The following is a 17,403-nucleotide window of genomic DNA, read 5'->3' as shown; positions in this document are numbered from 1 at the left end:
ACACAGCAAACATTCATTTAAACCGGGAAATATTGAGCAATCTGCTGAACTGAGACGGTTACAAGATTAGCAGCAGAAGGAGGCGGGGTATTCACATATCTCCTCATATTTGCCAAGTGAAGGGATCGTGGGGGACTAAAAATTTAGAGGATTTCAAGCATACTGTACTCCGTACGGAGTACTCCATACCACCACTACCACCACGGGCTGCTAATAGCAATGGCAAGGCACATAATCGTAAGGTCGGACTAGTGCATGGGTTCATTGCTTGAGGGGTCGTATGCCAATCCGATCCTTCTGCATCTCCGACTGTCCTCCGAAGACACAATCCGGTATTCCTACATGTCACTGTAAGATCGGCTCTAGTCTTGTTCTATGGCCCTAGTGCTTGCTGAAAATTCCTCTAATAACAGCAAACTGCTACATTCTCGCCTCATTAGGTAACATCCCAGCCGTCAGTCCCGGTCAGCAGACATGAGAGGACGCCGATGAACCATTACCTGAGCAAGGTACTCCTCTCCGGCATTCTCTACATGCTGACAGACGTCGATAAACTCTTAAGATTTACCTGCAATTTCTTATTATAGGCATTCAAAATGCAATATGTATCCCGATGCTGTCACGAGACATCAAATACATACAATCCTCGATCCTTCAAGCGGCCAGATCGATGGTGGGTCGACAGCACTCCAGAGAAGGCGCAGATTTCTTCTCCGACCTCCACAACGAGATTTCGTTATTCAAGGGTGGCAGAAATTATTACTCCATGCTCTTTAGTCACTGGGGCCACCTGATAGAAAAAGGAGACCGCGACAACATCCCCTCGTGGAGCATCCTCGTTTCTGAGACCATGAGAACAAAATCCCCAGTCAAAGCGCCATGTAACGAAGTTTGTGACAGTCACACCTGCGCTGCCCCGGGACTGTGACTGGCTCATATCCCTATCCGATATTGCCGAGAGCGCGAGATCAATGCTTATTGGTGAATGGGTATGTTATGTGATTTTGTCTTTTTGTGGTACTCCGTAGTCAGCGTCCTTATTAATGCCGTGTCTTAATCTACTCGTATATGTGCAGTTTGCTTTTTCCTCGGAGCAGAGCCAAAAATGCCGCTTGCTGTTATTGCCAGAGTCTCTGTTTTGTACAGAGCACTTGTCTGGAATATTCCGACTCATACAGCACGGCCTGTAAGCATGCTAGCTGTTAAACTTCATATAAACCTTGTTATCACACTTGCCGAGTCTAGGCCCTCCGACTTACATAGGTTGATTCCATGATCCTCAAAGCTCCCATAGACTATCTGGCGGTGCCTGAGCCCGGGCGCCGCTTCTCTTCCGTGTAACTGTATTGGGAGAATTTACCGGGTTTCAAAGAGCCCTTATTGGTCAATTCTTAAATTGTTAGTCTCAAACTCAAACTAATTGCCTATTTAGTTGCATTTTGCTGTCAATCAACCAACTTCTGCTCCGACTTGACTCTTCGTTCATATCCCGTTTTTGTATAACATCATCGTTGAAGACTATGAACGTTTGTACTATGGCACTGCTTCGCCCTCAACTCCTGTCTAGTAATTTGAATAATCTATTCCCTCTCTCCCACACCCTCTTCCTCTCAAGATGCTTCGCGTCCAGGCGTGCCGCCTCCCTCGGAGACGACCAAGATGAAGACCTAGCAGCCGCTCGAACCTGGCTGGCAAATCTGAGTCCCCGGACTATTCCGCGGCATCTCTGCGAAGTCTCCTTCAGTCGCTCTGGAGGGCCGGGAGGGCAGCATGTGAACAAGTACGTTCGCTCGTTAATATGCAGTTCGATGGCATAAAAGTTAGCAATTGACTGACTGTCAACAGAGTCAACTCAAAAGTAACGCTGAAAGTCTCCCTCGATAATCTCCTCCCTCTCATACCCCAGGTTATACATCCACAGCTACAATCGTCTCGCTACGTTGCTCAACGCACGAATACACTGGTTATCCAGTCAGAGGAATCACGAAAGCAAGCTGCCAACGTGGAGACATGTTTCGATAAATTACATCAGCTACTTCGGGCTACTGCTAATGAGGCTATTCCTGGCGAGACATCGCAAGGCCAGAGGGAGAAAGTACAGAAGTTGTATGTCTTGTATCCATTATGTATCATTGACGGATTTGTACATGTCTAATCGCTGACTGTTCGCTACAGGAAAAAAGCAGAAAATGAAGCTCGAATCAAATATAAGAAAATGCACAGCAGTAAAAAGAGTAGTCGCCGGGGTGGTGATGACTAAAGCAGGAAATTTTTTTCGATGCCCTTCCAACTAAACGCCTCATGTCACCAGAAAAGAAAAAGGAGAGGAATGCGAACCCAACTAGCCCTGGAGCGTCCGTTCGGCACCGCGGATAGTGACTGCAAGGACCTTCTGCAGCGCAGGATCCAGGTACTCCGTCTTCTCCAACGGTTGCAGCCAATTGATAACCTCTTGTGCAAAGTCGCGGTTTGCTTGGTACTCTCTCAGGCGCGAAAGAGATACACCCAGTGCCGGTGGGAACTCCGGTGAAGTCACCGGAATGCCAGCAATGGGAACCTTGGTGTAGCAAATGTGCGTACGGTAACTCTGGGGTTTGGTTTCTCGCATAGCTTCGACAATGTGCTCCAAAACCTTGCGCAGACACGGCAAATCCCCAAACTCATTGACCATATTGTAGTATTCTTCGCCGAACCTGTCGTCATCGTTGAAGTGCTTCATGGCGGTATCAAAAATGGCTATCGGGATAGCACCGCTCAACGCTGGGGTCGACGCAAGGTTTTGCAGCGCCTCATTGTCGACTCCGTTCTTGTCACCTTCGCTTGGGTTCACATCCTCTCCGGTAAGCTTGGGCAATGCAATCATGTCGGCGTCAGCATCATCAAATCCAGCTTCCTCCTGCTGTGTACTAGGTTCAACTCTTCCATCAAGCCCCAAAATCCGTCGTCGCGCAACAAGCTTGGCAATATAAATCAATTCCAACTTTCCGTAGTGCACCCACAACTGCTTAGAGCTCTTGCAAAATCTCAAACCCCGCTGCATGTGACTCCGCGCTTCCGTCATATCCGCATGGTCGTCCAGGGCATACTGGGCAGCGTAGATCCACAAGTCCGCGTTCGTAGGGTGGAGTCGTAGCGCATCGGTAAAGATGGACGAAAGCTTCTTGAAAGCTTTTTGTTGTCTCGCATATTCGATATACTGAACCCAAAGACCAATATCTCCATGAAACTTGCGTGTGGCTCGGTCCAGAATGAAGAAGATTCGTCGTTGGCCGTTGAATCCAGCACCCTTAACACCTAGTCGCTTCACTCTCTTGCGTCGCAAAACGTCGAGATTCATTTCGTACTGCGCATACCGCACAAAGTCGATCGGGCTTGCGCCTCGAGCATTGAGCTTGTGTTCGAAATCCGACCGTTTCTTGACAATTGCAGTGATTTCGTCCTATGTAGAAGAAAAAGAAAAAAATTAGCTCTTCTCCACTACACCCAACAAAGCAAGCCCCTGCCATACCTTGCCAAAAATCTTCTTCTTCTCATATTCCTTCAGTTCTGGAACCGACTGTTCCAAGAAGAACCGAGCCTTATCAGCAGCAGCAGCCATGGTGATGGTTGTTGTCTCTCAAGATCTCCATCACAAAAAAAAAAATAGTTCCCCGACTTTGCCTAGGCCGATTTGCGCAGACCGCCTTCCATATACGGTCTAGCGGCATCGGCGCCCGCGTGCTCCGGGCCTCAATCCGAATCTCAATTCGGCTTGTTGTACATCTCGTGCCTGGCTTCAGGGGTTTCTCTGGAGATCTCTGCTTTGCGGTCTCGGTGATCGTTCTTTAGTTGCTTTCATATTCTTCATTTTTCCTTTCTGAACACTCTTTTATCCCGTTCTTCTGTTTTGTCTTATACTTCAATTGTTTTGAGGTGTGGATATTGACACCTACGCCGCCATGGCTCCCAGGCTCAAGGACGGCGATGCCGTTGTTACTGTGAGTGGTAAAAACGTATGGACATTTAGCGACTGTCACTGATGATTTCTTGTGTTAGTTCAATGGCAAATGGGTTTCTTGGGCTCATACATTTTTCGCGTATGCCGCGTTCTTCAGCGCCCTGATTGTGGGAATGTGTCTGCATTTCAGGAAGATTGTCCAAAACGAACACTACGGTTACCCCGACGAATGGTTCCCTTCCGTATCTGCAACCATCGGCGATCGATATCCCGAACGTTCTTTCTTCCAAGTCTTCATCGCTATCACTTCTGGTCCCCGGTTCGCTTTGGTGTTCCTCTGGTATATCCTCACTGCGCGGCCTAATTCGTCTCTTCCGAAGATTGTCGCTGGTGTTGGCATTTTCCGGACTTTCACCTGTGGCGGTTGGACATACGTTACATCGACGGATGACCATGACTGGCACGACATTTTCATGATCTCGTATCTGGTTGCTACTCTGCCGTGGACGTTGGGTTGCCTGGCTCTCAGCCCTAACAACCGCCGCGCTGTGAAGTACCGGAAGGTCATGGCCAGTCTTTTCTTCGGTACTTTGGTGCCGTTGATCTATTACTTTATCCAGCACAAAGTACACAAAGTCCCTGGTGGTGAGTACTGCTATGGTCACCAGCTCATCAGACAGGTTTTACTGACTTTCCTGCTCGCCCAGCTTACACCAAATATGCCTTCTTCGAGTGGTCCCTGATTTTGTTCGACGTTGGTTTCGATGCGGTCACCGCACTCGACTTTGATGCGTTTGAACTTGTTGTGAGGGATGTCAAAGGGGTCAGTAGAGGGTACGTACAGTGGCTTCCAAAGTAAAACGAAGAATGTACTGTTGCCGAATTGGTGTTGGGGTTTAAGAGAAAAGACATGATCTAAATTCAATTATCATCAGGCAGTTAAAGACGACCGCCGATTCCGTTCTTGAGAAAGAGTGTGTACATCCTCATTACCAGAATCATTGATATCAGAAGTTAACCTCGTAGATAGGAAGGATAAGCCTGTGGGAAACACATTTGGCCAGGGCTTCTTCTGGACTGAGATTATCGATGCGGCTGCTGATACCTACATTGGGGTATTGTTTCATCCAATCCCATTAGTGTTTTCTCACCTTGCTGATCAAACATGTAGTTCGTGCATTGGTCACAAGTGACTGGACTTGGTGTCCTCGTTTGGTGTAAGCGCTGTTTTACCCCGGGAGGCTCGAGCATTTCGCTAACAAGCGGCAGATTTCCCTCTGTGGCACATGGGTATTTCTGGATACGAGTTGGCTATTGTGGGCTACTGCTCGCCTCTGCTCCTTGCCATTCCGTCTCTGAGAGCTCTTGCCACCAAGAACCCCCGTCTCTTCCAGTTCCTTTCTCTGACAGGGCTGCTGGCATTCAATGTTCAGGACCCTGCCAATCGGCTCTTCATGGTTATCTTTGCTGTTGTTTGCAGCTGCATCGCAGTCTCTGCTACTATGTTTGCGGAGAGAGGGCAAAGTATCCGACTGGAATCACGGATCTTTGGCTGGGGAATGGGATTGATCATGTCCTCTATCGCCAAATTCGCATTCAAGACTAACAATCCCATTTGGCCCATTATGCATGCAGGTAATGGCGGTTGGAACAAACTGGGATTCTTTTTGGCCGTCCTCGCGGTTCTTCGGGCTAACAGAAGAGCGCCAACCTCCGGGGGAGACTATTTCCCGACAAGCGGCAAGAAAGGTTCGTCCGTGCTGGCGGGCTTGGGTCTCGGTGGTCTTACATTCGCTATGCACTCATTGTTGTCCGATTCTAGCACCATGATCTCTTGGGTCTGGGAAGGATATCCAGTGAGAGGCCCTATTTCTGTGCCGCATGGTGCTCTCACTATTTTCGCCATGGGCGCTGGATTGGTGTACGGCCTGTATTACCCTGGAATCGCCGGTAGCTGGACTGCATACGGAATCGCTTCGGTCGGTGCTGCGTTGGTTACATACTTCAGCCACTGGACTGGATTCTACGGTGGTCTTGTTCTTGCATTCTACCTCTTAGCAGTTGCCCCGGTTCTGATCTCTTCTGCTGTCCGACACTCTCCTGTTTCCACTTTCGGTATCGGCTCCCTGCTCTATATTTTCTTGATCCTCTTCCATGTCTGGGTCGTTGCGTACGCTTTCGTTCCTGGAGGACCTCTTGTCCGGGAGCACAACGATTGGGTTATGATCACTACGATGCTCTCTATTGGCGCTGGAGTGTTCTCTGCCGCGGTATCGAATTCCTCGGGCCCTAAGAACAAGCCCATCAGCCCGAACGGCAGGAGACAGCGGTCCTACTACATTTACGTTCTTGCCGCCTTGCAGCTTCTTTCCATTGCAGTGGCCTACTTGCGTTTCCCGACCAACGATTATGTCCCTTACCACAAGGATGACAAGGTTGTGACTGCCGGTATCTGGACCGTTCACTTCGGCCTCGACAACGACATGTGGTCATCGGAGAAGCGTATGCAATCTGTAATTGAGGAACTCGAGATTGACGTCATTGGTTTCCTTGAATCTGACAACCAGCGTATTATTATGGGCAATCGTGACATCACCCAGAATCTCGCAGAGAACATGGGCATGTACGCTGATTTCGGCCCTGGTCCTAACAAGCACACCTGGGGTTCGGCTCTGCTTTCCAAGTTCCCCATAGTCAACTCGACTCATCATCTCCTTCCTTCGCCTGTTGGTGAACTGGCCCCTGCCATTCATGCCACTCTCGACATGTACGGTGAACTGGTTGACGTTGTTGTCTTTCATTCCGGTCAGGAGGAAGACCCAGAGGACCGCCGTCTCCAGACTGAGTACCTCTCGAACCTAATGGGCAAGTCCCCACGTCCGCTCATCCTGTTGAGTTACCTGGTCACCAAGCCTTTGGAGGGTAACTACAACACTTATGTCAGCGAATTGAGCGGCATGAAGGACATTGACCCTACTGACTGGGATCGTTGGTGCGAGTACATCCTGTACAAGAAGTTGAAGCGTACAGGATATGCTCGTGTTAGCCGGGACAGTATTACGGATACAGAGATTCAGGTATGATTCTCCTTTTCCATCTTCTTCTAAATGTATTGAGTTCAGCTAACATCTCAACAGGTCGGCAAGTTCGTTATTGGCGAGCCAGAGCCCGAGAACGAAATGATGATTCCGGAGGAAATGGTTCCTCAGGGCCGTCGGTTCCCAAGCTTGTTCCGCGGCCAAGGTGTCCGCGGTCACCGGTATCACGTCTTCAACGAGCCCAAGTACTGGCAATGAGAGATCGATCGTAGTCGAATATGAAGTTTTATGGCGACCGCTCGTAAACTTAGTTGGGCTTTTTTTCAAAAGGGTGTAGGGCATTTGTTCTGTGACTGATAATTATGGATTGTTTTACCATGTATACTGGTTTTTTATTGAAAATACTATTACAATTGCTTTGTTCGCCACTTTCACTTATCCTGGGTGTTGAAATCGATATATCTAATGGTCTGAGCCTGGTGCTCTCTTGGACTCTGGGTATGTTAACCGCGGCATAAAACATCTCCCAAATAGTATGAAACCATATATCCTGAACTAACCCAATGAAGTAAAAAAGAAAAGACGTAGGACTTCTTCGTAGTAATAAGTTGCCAATAACACACCAGCTAAACAAAATCTCTCGACTAGCTACTCCGTTCAAATACAACCAACCACGAGCACAGCCAACACTCTTCTGGTTTTTTACGTTTAGACAAAAAATGTTGTATCAACGCACTCTTGGTTTATTCATCCGATCTGTACTGTCAATGTATCTTCCGAAGAATAGCTTCTTTGTTGCACAGTTTTTTTAGGGCAACAAAGACCGCGTTTCGAAAAGTACGACAAAAATAAAGTATTGAAAGGGCCATAAGAAAATTTGAAATGATGCGTGGCTAAAATTATGAGCGAATGATAATTTGACTAGTATATTACTGAAGACGATTGGGAATCGGGAAAATTGTCTTGCTCTTCTCTTCGCGCTCCGGCTCTGGCTATTTCGTTTGCTTTCCGGGCCGTTCCAATGAGACGCCCCCAAGCACTATTAAGAGATATCTAGGACTATAATGGCATTTATTAAGCGAGTGACGCTCACCTTTTCTTGTGCGATTTGCTATATGGTGCTGTTTTTGCAGACCAATTTTCTCTCTTCCTATCTCTTTCTTTCTCTTTGGATAGACTTCTATTCCTGGTCACAATGCTAATTATTCGCTTTCAAGCATTTATCATGAAGACATTGATTCCTTGTCTTCTTGATATCACTCGCAGTTGACAGATGAAAGCGAAACGCGCCGTTGACAAAGACCGCAATGTTCCCCATTTTAGGTGTTCACATCTTTGTTTTGTCTGATAATGCGACTCAAATAGAAAAAGCAGAAGTGAAGCTCCCTTAAGATAAAGAGGCCCCGAGACGGTTTTCGTCTGAAATAATAGAAAGGTCACGGACCTCTCGACTGCGATCCTTCTCTTCTGACCTCGCACAATTTACACTACGTCCACTGGACTACAAGGTAATACCAGGAATCTTCTACATTTTCTCTTTACACAAGTTGACACACGACCTAACAGCGCGAATACAGCAATGGAATGGCCCGTTGAACGTCTCAAATCCGCCGCAGAGCATGAGGATGACGTGCCTGCTGGGGATATGGCACCCATGTTTGCGGCTGCACCAGCTCCCGCAGAACCCTCTGACCAAGGACAACAGTCGATTCCCGACCAAATACGGGCTATGTGTGCAAACGCACACCGGCAAAAAAGACTGCGTTTGAATGCGGCAGCAGGTGCTGCTGTGACTGCTCCTGCGACTCCTCCTTCAATTGATCCGGCATTGAACAGAGCCTTCCACGGCTCACAAGGACCCCAAATTTTCTTCGCAGAAGGCGCAAGTTCCGGGGGAGATACAGAGCCGCTTTTGCCATTAGATGAAAGCAATAGCCGTGCTAATCTAGTCGGCCGGATAGGTCCCGAGATCCAGTTTGGAGAGTGTGGCAGAAAGCCGCGCTGGGTGGTTGTGCCTGCTCCTCGTGACGTGGTGAACACGTTTGACTGGAGGCTGGAGGCCGGCTCGCCCAATCTATGGAACGGTCTTACGCATGAGCAGCTGGTTGAGTACGCTTACATGTACCTCGAGCACGCACTCGATGACGCGGTATTCAGGGAGCGCTTCCGGCGGGAGATTGAAACTGGCTCGTTTTCCCATTGTTTACCGCCTTATGTCGAGGATGTGCTGCCTCCTCTTCCAGGTGCTCCTATTACTGATTGGTTTTGGGATACGGATGAGACGTACTTCTACTATAAACATCAAAGTCCGTTTGTGGCGTTGAGGTCAGGTATGTGTACCCAACCTTTCGAGGTTCCCTTTCCCTTGTAGACTATTGAGCTAACTGACGTATCAAAGGAGTCCAAGGGTATCAGGTTGATGGCAATAGCCCTATTGTTGGAGGAAGGCGATCGGTTGAGAGCCCCAATGGGCAACTATCTGAGAATGAACAGGCTCCGAGCCGTAAGTATATCCCTGTTCGCCCCGCCACTCGCCTGAGTTCGAAATACTCCTATGCTTACGGTTATGGTTGTATGACAGAAGTCGTCGAAACTGCCGGGCCTTCCGAGTATTATAACGTTGTTCAAGAGCAGCCACCGCAGCTTACATGCGCCTGGGATCATGCAAATGGAGATCCAGCCAGACACCCTTTCCACGAGAATATATTTATGGGACCCGTCACTCCTGCACCGAGGTATATGGTGAATGGACCTTCGAATAACCCTCCAAACGGACTACCCAGGGTTAACTTTTCAGATGCCATGCGACCAGCAAGAAGTAAGTTGACTCTCCTTCACTCATTCCGAGCCTGATATTGGACGACGCTAATTATCCTCTCAACACAGCAAAGCAAACCGCCAAAAAAACAGCACGAACCCCTCCTAAAGAGCCGAATGCCAATAATAAACCTGCAGACGAAACAGAATTTATGCGATTCGAAAGAGAAGCCATAGAAAGTCTGCAAGACAAGAAAGCATGTGCGGAAACATTTCCCAGGCGTACTTTCCGGCGCTTCAGGCCATGGGCTGGTTACGAGGATGCGACGAAGTATATTAAAAAGGAGGATCTGGCGCGGCTGTCTCGGTTCCCAACAGCCCAGAGAGCTTTTAATACACAGGTTGATGTGAGGGCAGTTCCCACGTCGAAAAAATCGCGTATATCAAAATCTGCGAAGTCTCTGAAGACTACGAAGGTTGCAAAGACAGCGAAAACAGCGAAAACAGCAAAGACCGCGAAGACGGCTACGACAGCTACGACAACAAACACAGCCGGGACTCCCGAAACACCGAACGATGGAAATCCACGCAGAAATCCGCCACGAAACCGTCGCAAGCCAAAGCGCTACGTGGATTAATTTACTGTATTCGGGGTTGTGATTCATGGATAAGAAGCCCCCTTATGTTTGCTTGCACATGGTGCGGATATATATACAAAAACCCAGCAGCGAGGCTGTAGATTAGGGCTGGCTGGACCAGCCAACGGAGTATGAATGGTAAGTATACCAAATTTTCTTGAATATAGATCCGGTTTATGAGCGATTCAAGAATCAGGGATATAGATCTGCGTTTAATGTTTCTGGCTTTTTTGGCTGTTGTGAATATGTTGGCGCTTTGGTGTTCTTGATGACTTGACACCTGGTTGAGCAGAGAACTTCTCTTGTACATGTCTCTTGTCTATTTCTCTTATTTTCTCTTATTTTCTTAAGCTACATGAAATATAGTAATGCTATTGTCTATAGGATAAAGTAGAACGCTTGACTGTTCTCTCCAAACATACAGGTAATATTCTGTACGCCAGAGCGCTACTGCAGCTTGAAATCAAGTTAGTAAATCCCACTGTAGAAATTATATACAGGAGTAGCATAGAGCTTAAGCTTACTCCACCTTTTTTTTTTCTTTGTTCTGAGTATCTACTGTAACTACGCAGCACTGGAAGGATGCAAACAGAGCAAACACCGATAGAGCCGTGTTGATCTCAGAAGCGCTTCAATGGCAACCTCAATGGTTCTCGACAACCTCCAACTCTCTCCTCCTGGGAAGTCCACTCGATTTACCTTTAAAGCAATGCGATAATTGCGACTATTTCCAGGGTTAATCTGTTGCCCGCGTTCATGACCGTCTCGCCGAGTTCCGCGACAGACTTTAACCCCCGGCAAGCTGACCATCATCTACAATCACGCCCCAATTGAATTAGCGACGTCGAACGACCGCGAATATGTTCACATTTACTCCGCTGCTAGGAGCACAGTCCTCGTCCTCGAAAGCTTCGCAGTCGATTTTGGAATTGGATGGTGGAATCAAGATTCTTGTGGACGTCGGTTGGGACGATACATTTGATACCCTCGATTTGGTGGAATTGGAGAAGTGAGCTCCTGGCCTTGATTTCACCTCTCATATCACAATGGAGAAAGTTATTCTAATAATAATATGTTGTTTCCAGACACGTGCCGACCCTCTCCCTCATCCTCTTAACTCACGCGACACCTGCGCATCTCGGTGCCTTTGCGCACTGCTGCAAGACTTTCCCTCTCTTCACGCAAATCCCCGTATACGCCACAAGCCCCGTCATCTCCCTCGGTCGTACACTTTTACAAGACCTCTACGCTTGCTCTCCGTTAGCTGCGACATTTCTACCGAAAGCTTCCATCTCCGAACCGGGCGCATCCACGTCGGCAGCATCCGCAGCAGCCTCCGTGACCGAAGGAGAAGCAAATCCAGAGCCCAGCAGCGCTGGACGTATCCTTCTTCAACCTCCTTCCGCGGAAGAAATCGCGAAATATTTTTCCTTGATTAACCCGCTTAAATATTCGCAACCACACCAGCCGGCTGCCTCTCCGTTCTCTCCGCCGCTGAACGGGCTTACGCTTACCGCCTACAGCGCGGGACATACTGTTGGTGGTACAATATGGCACATTCAGCATGGAATGGAATCGATCGTCTATGCGGTCGATTGGAACCAAGCGCGTGAAAATGTGGTCGCGGGTGCAGCGTGGTTTGGTGGCTCCGGTGCCAGTGGAACAGAGGTCATCGAACAGCTGCGGAAGCCAACGGCATTGATCTGCAGTAGCAAAGGTGGCGACAAATTCGCTCTTCCTGGAGGGCGGAAGAAGCGCGACGATGTGCTGCTCGACATGATCCGGAGCAGTTTGGCCAAGGGTGGCACTGTTTTGATCCCGACTGACACCAGCGCACGGGTCTTGGAGTTAGCGTATGCCCTAGAGCATTCCTGGCGCGATGCCAGTGCGAATAACGAAAGCGAAGATGTGTTGAAGAGTGCTGGATTATATATGGCGGGCAGGAAGGCGAACACTACAATGCGGTTGGCAAGGAGTATGCTTGAGTGGATGGACGAGAATATCGTTCGCGAGTTCGAAGCGGCCGAAGGAGTGGACGCCACGACTGGCCAATCCCAGAACAAAACCGGCAATCAGAGACAAGGCCAGGATAGCGGAGGAGCTAAAGGGGCAGGTCCTTTCACGTTCAAGCATCTTAAACTTGTGGAACGGAAAAAGAAGATGGAGAAGATCTTGTCTGATCAGACACCTAAGGTCATTCTGGCGTCTGATTCTTCGTTGGACTGGGGATTCGCAAAGGACTCCCTTCGTCTGGTGGCCGAGGGTCCGAACAACCTACTTTTGCTCACAGAGCCATTGCATAAAGAGAATTCCCCAGAGAGCCTAGAGTCCCGGAAGATGAGCCTTGGTAACATGATCTGGCAATGGTACGAGGAGCGACAGGATGGTGTTGCTTTGGAGAAAGCTTCAGATGGCGAATTGCTGGAACAAATCCATAGTGGTGGTCGGGAATTGTCGTGGACTAATGTACAGCGAGCACCCCTTGATCCTGGCGAGCAATTACTCTACCAACAGTATCTTGCCACTAAGATACAACTCCAAGACACTTCCCAGGGTCGAGGCCAGGAGAACCTCGATAACACTGCGGACGCACTCGATGACCGGTCCAGTTCCACAACGTCTGAAGACTCGGAAACAGAGCAGCAGGGTCGAGTGCTGAATTTCTCCACATCTCTTGCTCATGCCAACCGTAACAAACTCGGTCTCAGCGACGAAGATCTCGGTATCAACGTTCTTCTACGGCGGAAGAATGTCTACGACTACGATGTCCGGGGTAAAAAAGGCCGTGAACGCATATTCCCTTACGTGGCGCCGAGAAAGAAAGGTGATGAATTTGGTGAATTCATTCGGCCGGAAGAATACCTGCGTGCAGAGGAACGTGAAGAAGTCGATATGCAGCAACGGCGGTCTGACTCTCAGACGAAACTCGGTCAGAAACGGCGGTGGGACGAGACAGGACCGAACGGACGACGGCTTTCCGGTAGTGGCAACAAGCGGCAGCAAGGGCTTGGAGATGATGAGAAGAGAGATACAACAGATGATCTCAGCTTCGCTGATGAAGGCGAGGGGGCTGATGGTGCTGTATCTTCAGAGGACGAAAGCGATGAGCAGGTGTTCGAGGGACCGGCGAAGGCTGTCTACGAAAAGGCGGCGATTACCATCAACGCACGTCTGGCATTTGTGGATTTCACAGGTATACACGACAAGCGAAGCTTGGAGATGCTGATTCCCCTCATCCAGCCGCGCAAGTTGATTCTCGTCGGCGGAACAAAGGGCGAAACGACCGCATTGGCCACCGAATGCGGGAAACTCTTGGCCGCTAAAGCCGGCGTGGATGTCTCTGCAGCAGACGCTTCTGTAATCTTCACCCCGACCAACGGCGAGGTCATCGACGCCAGCGTCGACACGAACGCCTGGATGGTCAAACTGGGTAACAACCTCGTCCGTCGTCTAAACTGGCAACACGTCCGCAGTCTAGGCGTCGTCGCTCTAACCGCCCAACTCCGAGGCCCCGAACTCCCGGCCCCAGAAGAGGACTCAGAAGAATCCGCTACTAAGAAACAAAAACTCCTCAAAGAAGAGGCCACTTCCGACGCTGTCTCCACCTTGGACGGCACAAAACCCTCTGCCGAGAAATCCGACGTCTTCCCCATGCTCGACGTCCTCCCCGCAAACATGGCAGCGGGTACACGGTCCATGGCCCGGCCCCTGCACGTCGGCGACCTCCGTCTCGCCGACCTGCGCAAAATCATGCAGAGCGCGGGCCACAAGGCCGAATTCCGCGGAGAAGGAACGCTGCTTATTGACGGGTTAGTTGCGGTGAGGAAATCTGGGACGGGGAGGATTGAGATTGAGGCGGGGGCGCAGGCTGCTGCGGCGACGAATGGGACAATTGGAATGAGGGCTGGGAAGGGGAGCTTTTTGGCTGTTAAGAGGAAGATTTATGAGGGGCTGGCTGTTGTTTCGGGGACTTGATCTTGTGTGTGGCTATGTTTGAATGTTATGGCGTGGGTTTCGGTCTGTTGTGCTTCATTGCTATAAAGGTTTAGAACTGCAGGATTGTATTACATGAATGTAAATATATTAACCTGAGCATGTCTTGAGAAGTCAAGTATTCAGACAGTGGCGTAAAATGGGATGTCCTTGAGTTTTCTTCACATAATTTTTGATGGTGATTACTTTCAACAAATAGACACTATGGCCGAGTGGTCTAAGGCGGTAGATTAGAAATCTACTCTCTTCGGAGGCGTCGGTTCGAGTCCGACTGGTGTCGTTTTTTTAGTCCCCCTCCAATCTCCACATGCATCATCCTTTTTTTTTTTTATCTCCATCCCCAAGTAAAAAAAAATTCAAGCAGAAACATAATAAATCTCTACATGTCATGATAGCGCAGCTATCTCCAACAATCGCGGTTAATAGCAAGCATCTTAAGATAGATCTCACGCTGGTTACCCTTCCCGGAATAGTTCGATTTTCTGGAGAGGGTTAGTCCAGTCTTCTTCAGAGGGTTAGTTTATGCGAATCGCCTGGTGTATATCTTTGTATAACATGTATATCTCTCAGGTATTTCGTCTTATCTGCTTGCCCCTATTCCGAAACATGACGACACATTATGCGGAATGGGGCCGGAAGTGATCAATAGCGCTGAATATGGGGTATAACCGGTTGCTCACGGGATCGCTAAGGTATTGTATCGCCTCAAAAACTTGTGTATTTACATTGGCGTTGTCATTGTTAATGTTGGAGTCTGTTGAGGGTAAAAAGCAGTTGAAAATAACATCCGGAGTGCTTAATGCGGACAGAGAATTTATTTTTCTAGGAAACCCAGTAGATGAGATATGAGCCCTAATCATTATTTATCTAGCTAGGTACATGACATACAAGCAGGATTATCGACAAATATCTCATAGGAAAGATAAGTATCAATCCTTTATCCGTATCTATACACATACGTAAAATAGCTTATCCCCGCATTTGGTTCCCTTAACTCTCAGAATCTAAGATTGTCTTACCGTGTTCTACTGCGGGGACAACAGCCAATATAAACGCCGCATATCGAAAAAAATGAGGCCTGATAGAGAAGCCGAGCACTCGCTTTCTACCAATCAATTCATGTTCTTTTTGACACCGGGGCGTAAAAACATCATAGTACTTCGGCTCTTGTTTCTCCCCGCAGCATGTTACCCCAAAAGATACGCAGCATGCGAGGGGGTTGGGATCGGTGGTATAGAAAGCGGCGGAGTCCCGCTGGACAGACGCCCCGGGGATATATTTTGACAGTTTTTTGATTTTTGTGAATATGAGTGTGAATATGAATCGAGATATGTCAGAACCAACTAAGATAGAAAAGAAAGATGAATACGACCCTGAGGGCCTTGGTCTACATCTCCACCCTTCACAAATCGGTGAAGTCCAGAATACTGAAACTCCAACCTACGATGCGGTATTCGGAGAGATCACGGAAGATGGACCAAACTATCGCAATGTATGTCTGCCATCCTATTCCCACACAATGGCAACAACTAACGTCTCAGGTCGGTTTCCTAGGTACCGTCGCCCTCATGATGAAAACCCAGATCGGTTTGGGTGTTCTGTCGATTCCTGCCGCTTTCGACGCACTAGGTTTAGTCCCCGGTGTCGTCTGTCTGTGTGCTATTGCTGGTATAACAACCTGGTCGGATTATATCATTGGGACGTTCAAGCTTCGACATAGGGAAGTATATGGGATTGACGATGCGGGTCAGTTGATGTTTGGACGTTTTGGGAAGGAGGTTTTCGGGGGTGTCTTCTGCCTTTGTGAGTGTACCTCCTCAGATCAAATTAGGATCCGTTGGCTGACGATGTAGATTGGATCTTTGTCTCCGGCTCTGGAATGCTCGGTATCTCGATCGCCTTGAACGCAGTCTCGACACACGGTACATGCACGGCTGTCTTCCTCGCTATCGCTTTCGTTTTAGGGTTCGTTCTCGCTAGTATCCGGACACTGGGACGGATTAGTTGGATTGCATGGGTTGGTTTAGCATGCATTCTCACCTCAAGTAAGGTCATCCTATTCAAAAATACGGACACTTCTAACAAAGCAGTCTTCATCGTCACCATTGCCGTCGGCGTCCAAGACCGTCCTGCCGCTGCGCCCTCGCCAGAGGAAGCACTCGTCTGGGTCTCGGATTACAAAATCGTCAACAACCCGTCCTTCACGTCTGCCATCAAGGCAGTTTCGACGCTTGCGTTCGCCTTTGCCGGTACACCGGCTTTCTTCGCTGTCGTGTCTGAGATGCGAGAGCCGCGGTACTACACTCAGGCTATGCTTATCTGCCAGGGTGGCGTTACGGCTATCTATGTCACTATCGGCATCGTCGTGTACTATTACTGCGGGTCGTATGTTGCGTCGCCAGTCCTAGGGTCTGCCGGGGTCACTGTCAAGAAAGTTAGCTATGGCTTTGCTCTGCCGGGGTTGATCGCCACCACTACTATAGTTACCCACGTACATCCCTACATTGCCCTATCCCCACCCTATCCCTAAGCATGCCACTAATGTATACAGATCCCAGCAAAACACATATTCCTCCGCCTCCTCCGCAACACTCACCACCTAACCGCCAACACCCTAACCCACAAAGTCGTCTGGGTCGCCAGCACTTTCACCGTCGCCATAATCGCCTACATAATCGCCAGCGCAATCCCCGTCTTCGACAGCCTGATCTCCCTCATCGGCGCATTGCTGGGCACATTCATGATGTTTCAGCCGATGGGGTGCATGTGGTTGTACGATAACTGGAGCCGCAAGACAATGGAACACGGATGGGCGTGGTGGCGGTGGGCGGCTATGGTGTGTTGGAGTGTGTTTGTGGTGCTGGCGGGTTTCTTTTTGACGATTGCAGGGACTTACGGGAGTGTTGTTGGGATTATTGAGGATTATAGGGGGTCGGGGGGGAGTGCGGCGTGGTCTTGTGCGGATAATTCAAATTCTGTGTAGTTTTATTTTATTGTATTTGGGTTGTGTGGTGTTGGATGGTTTGGATAGCGTTGGATA

At 49.0% G+C, this 17,403-nt stretch overlaps 7 protein-coding genes and 1 non-coding gene across 8 annotated transcripts; 7 read left to right on the top strand and 1 right to left on the bottom strand.

Annotated features, from left to right (window-relative positions):
• Window positions 1–613: 613 nt before the first annotated feature.
• On the top strand, window positions 614–928 carry ACHE_20921A (uncharacterized protein; the record flags this gene model as incomplete). The annotated part of the gene is made up of 1 exon (XM_043285277.1): window positions 614–928. One exon carries the CDS (start codon window positions 614–616, stop codon window positions 926–928), a length of 315 nt encoding a protein of 104 aa, XP_043133985.1.
• A 592-nt stretch (window positions 929–1,520) lies between these two features.
• On the top strand, window positions 1,521–2,155 carry ACHE_20920A (peptidyl-tRNA hydrolase domain protein; the record flags this gene model as incomplete). The annotated part of the gene is made up of 2 exons (XM_043285276.1): window positions 1,521–1,780; window positions 1,846–2,155. The coding sequence occupies 2 exons, from the start codon at window positions 1,521–1,523 to the stop codon at window positions 2,153–2,155; spliced, it is 570 nt and encodes a 189-aa protein (XP_043133984.1).
• A 186-nt stretch (window positions 2,156–2,341) lies between these two features.
• UTP6 (snoRNA-binding rRNA-processing protein UTP6) lies at window positions 2,342–3,598 on the bottom strand (the record flags this gene model as incomplete). Its single annotated transcript, XM_043285275.1, has 2 exons — window positions 2,342–3,439; window positions 3,509–3,598. The coding sequence occupies 2 exons, from the start codon at window positions 3,596–3,598 to the stop codon at window positions 2,342–2,344; spliced, it is 1,188 nt and encodes a 395-aa protein (XP_043133983.1).
• A 340-nt stretch (window positions 3,599–3,938) lies between these two features.
• Window positions 3,939–7,233, top strand: ACHE_20918A (putative integral plasma membrane protein; the record flags this gene model as incomplete). Its single annotated transcript, XM_043285273.1, has 8 exons — window positions 3,939–3,977; window positions 4,036–4,582; window positions 4,645–4,771; window positions 4,873–4,911; window positions 4,968–5,052; window positions 5,109–5,154; window positions 5,207–7,014; window positions 7,075–7,233. 8 exons carry the CDS (start codon window positions 3,939–3,941, stop codon window positions 7,231–7,233), a joined length of 2,850 nt encoding a protein of 949 aa, XP_043133982.1.
• Window positions 7,234–8,554: 1,321 nt separating this feature from the next.
• On the top strand, window positions 8,555–10,370 carry ACHE_20917A (uncharacterized protein; the record flags this gene model as incomplete). The annotated part of the gene is made up of 4 exons (XM_043285272.1): window positions 8,555–9,305; window positions 9,374–9,478; window positions 9,557–9,793; window positions 9,862–10,370. The coding sequence occupies 4 exons, from the start codon at window positions 8,555–8,557 to the stop codon at window positions 10,368–10,370; spliced, it is 1,602 nt and encodes a 533-aa protein (XP_043133981.1).
• An 860-nt stretch (window positions 10,371–11,230) lies between these two features.
• Window positions 11,231–14,345, top strand: ACHE_20916A (cleavage polyadenylation factor subunit CFT2; the record flags this gene model as incomplete). Its single annotated transcript, XM_043285271.1, has 2 exons — window positions 11,231–11,379; window positions 11,456–14,345. 2 exons carry the CDS (start codon window positions 11,231–11,233, stop codon window positions 14,343–14,345), a joined length of 3,039 nt encoding a protein of 1,012 aa, XP_043133980.1.
• A 216-nt stretch (window positions 14,346–14,561) lies between these two features.
• Window positions 14,562–14,643, top strand: ACHE_t20023A. The gene has a single exon. It is a non-coding gene; the product is annotated as a tRNA-Ser (tRNA).
• A 1,026-nt stretch (window positions 14,644–15,669) lies between these two features.
• Window positions 15,670–17,346, top strand: ACHE_20915A (uncharacterized protein; the record flags this gene model as incomplete). Its single annotated transcript, XM_043285270.1, has 5 exons — window positions 15,670–15,855; window positions 15,905–16,166; window positions 16,217–16,408; window positions 16,454–16,854; window positions 16,915–17,346. The coding sequence occupies 5 exons, from the start codon at window positions 15,670–15,672 to the stop codon at window positions 17,344–17,346; spliced, it is 1,473 nt and encodes a 490-aa protein (XP_043133979.1).
• Window positions 17,347–17,403: the final 57 nt, after the last annotated feature.

The sequence above is a fragment of the Aspergillus chevalieri genome, chromosome 2 (assembly GCF_016861735.1).
Source record: "Aspergillus chevalieri M1 DNA, chromosome 2, nearly complete sequence".
Taxonomy (NCBI): domain Eukaryota; kingdom Fungi; phylum Ascomycota; class Eurotiomycetes; order Eurotiales; family Aspergillaceae; genus Aspergillus; species Aspergillus chevalieri.
This window is presented reverse-complemented; position numbering and strand designations above follow the sequence as displayed.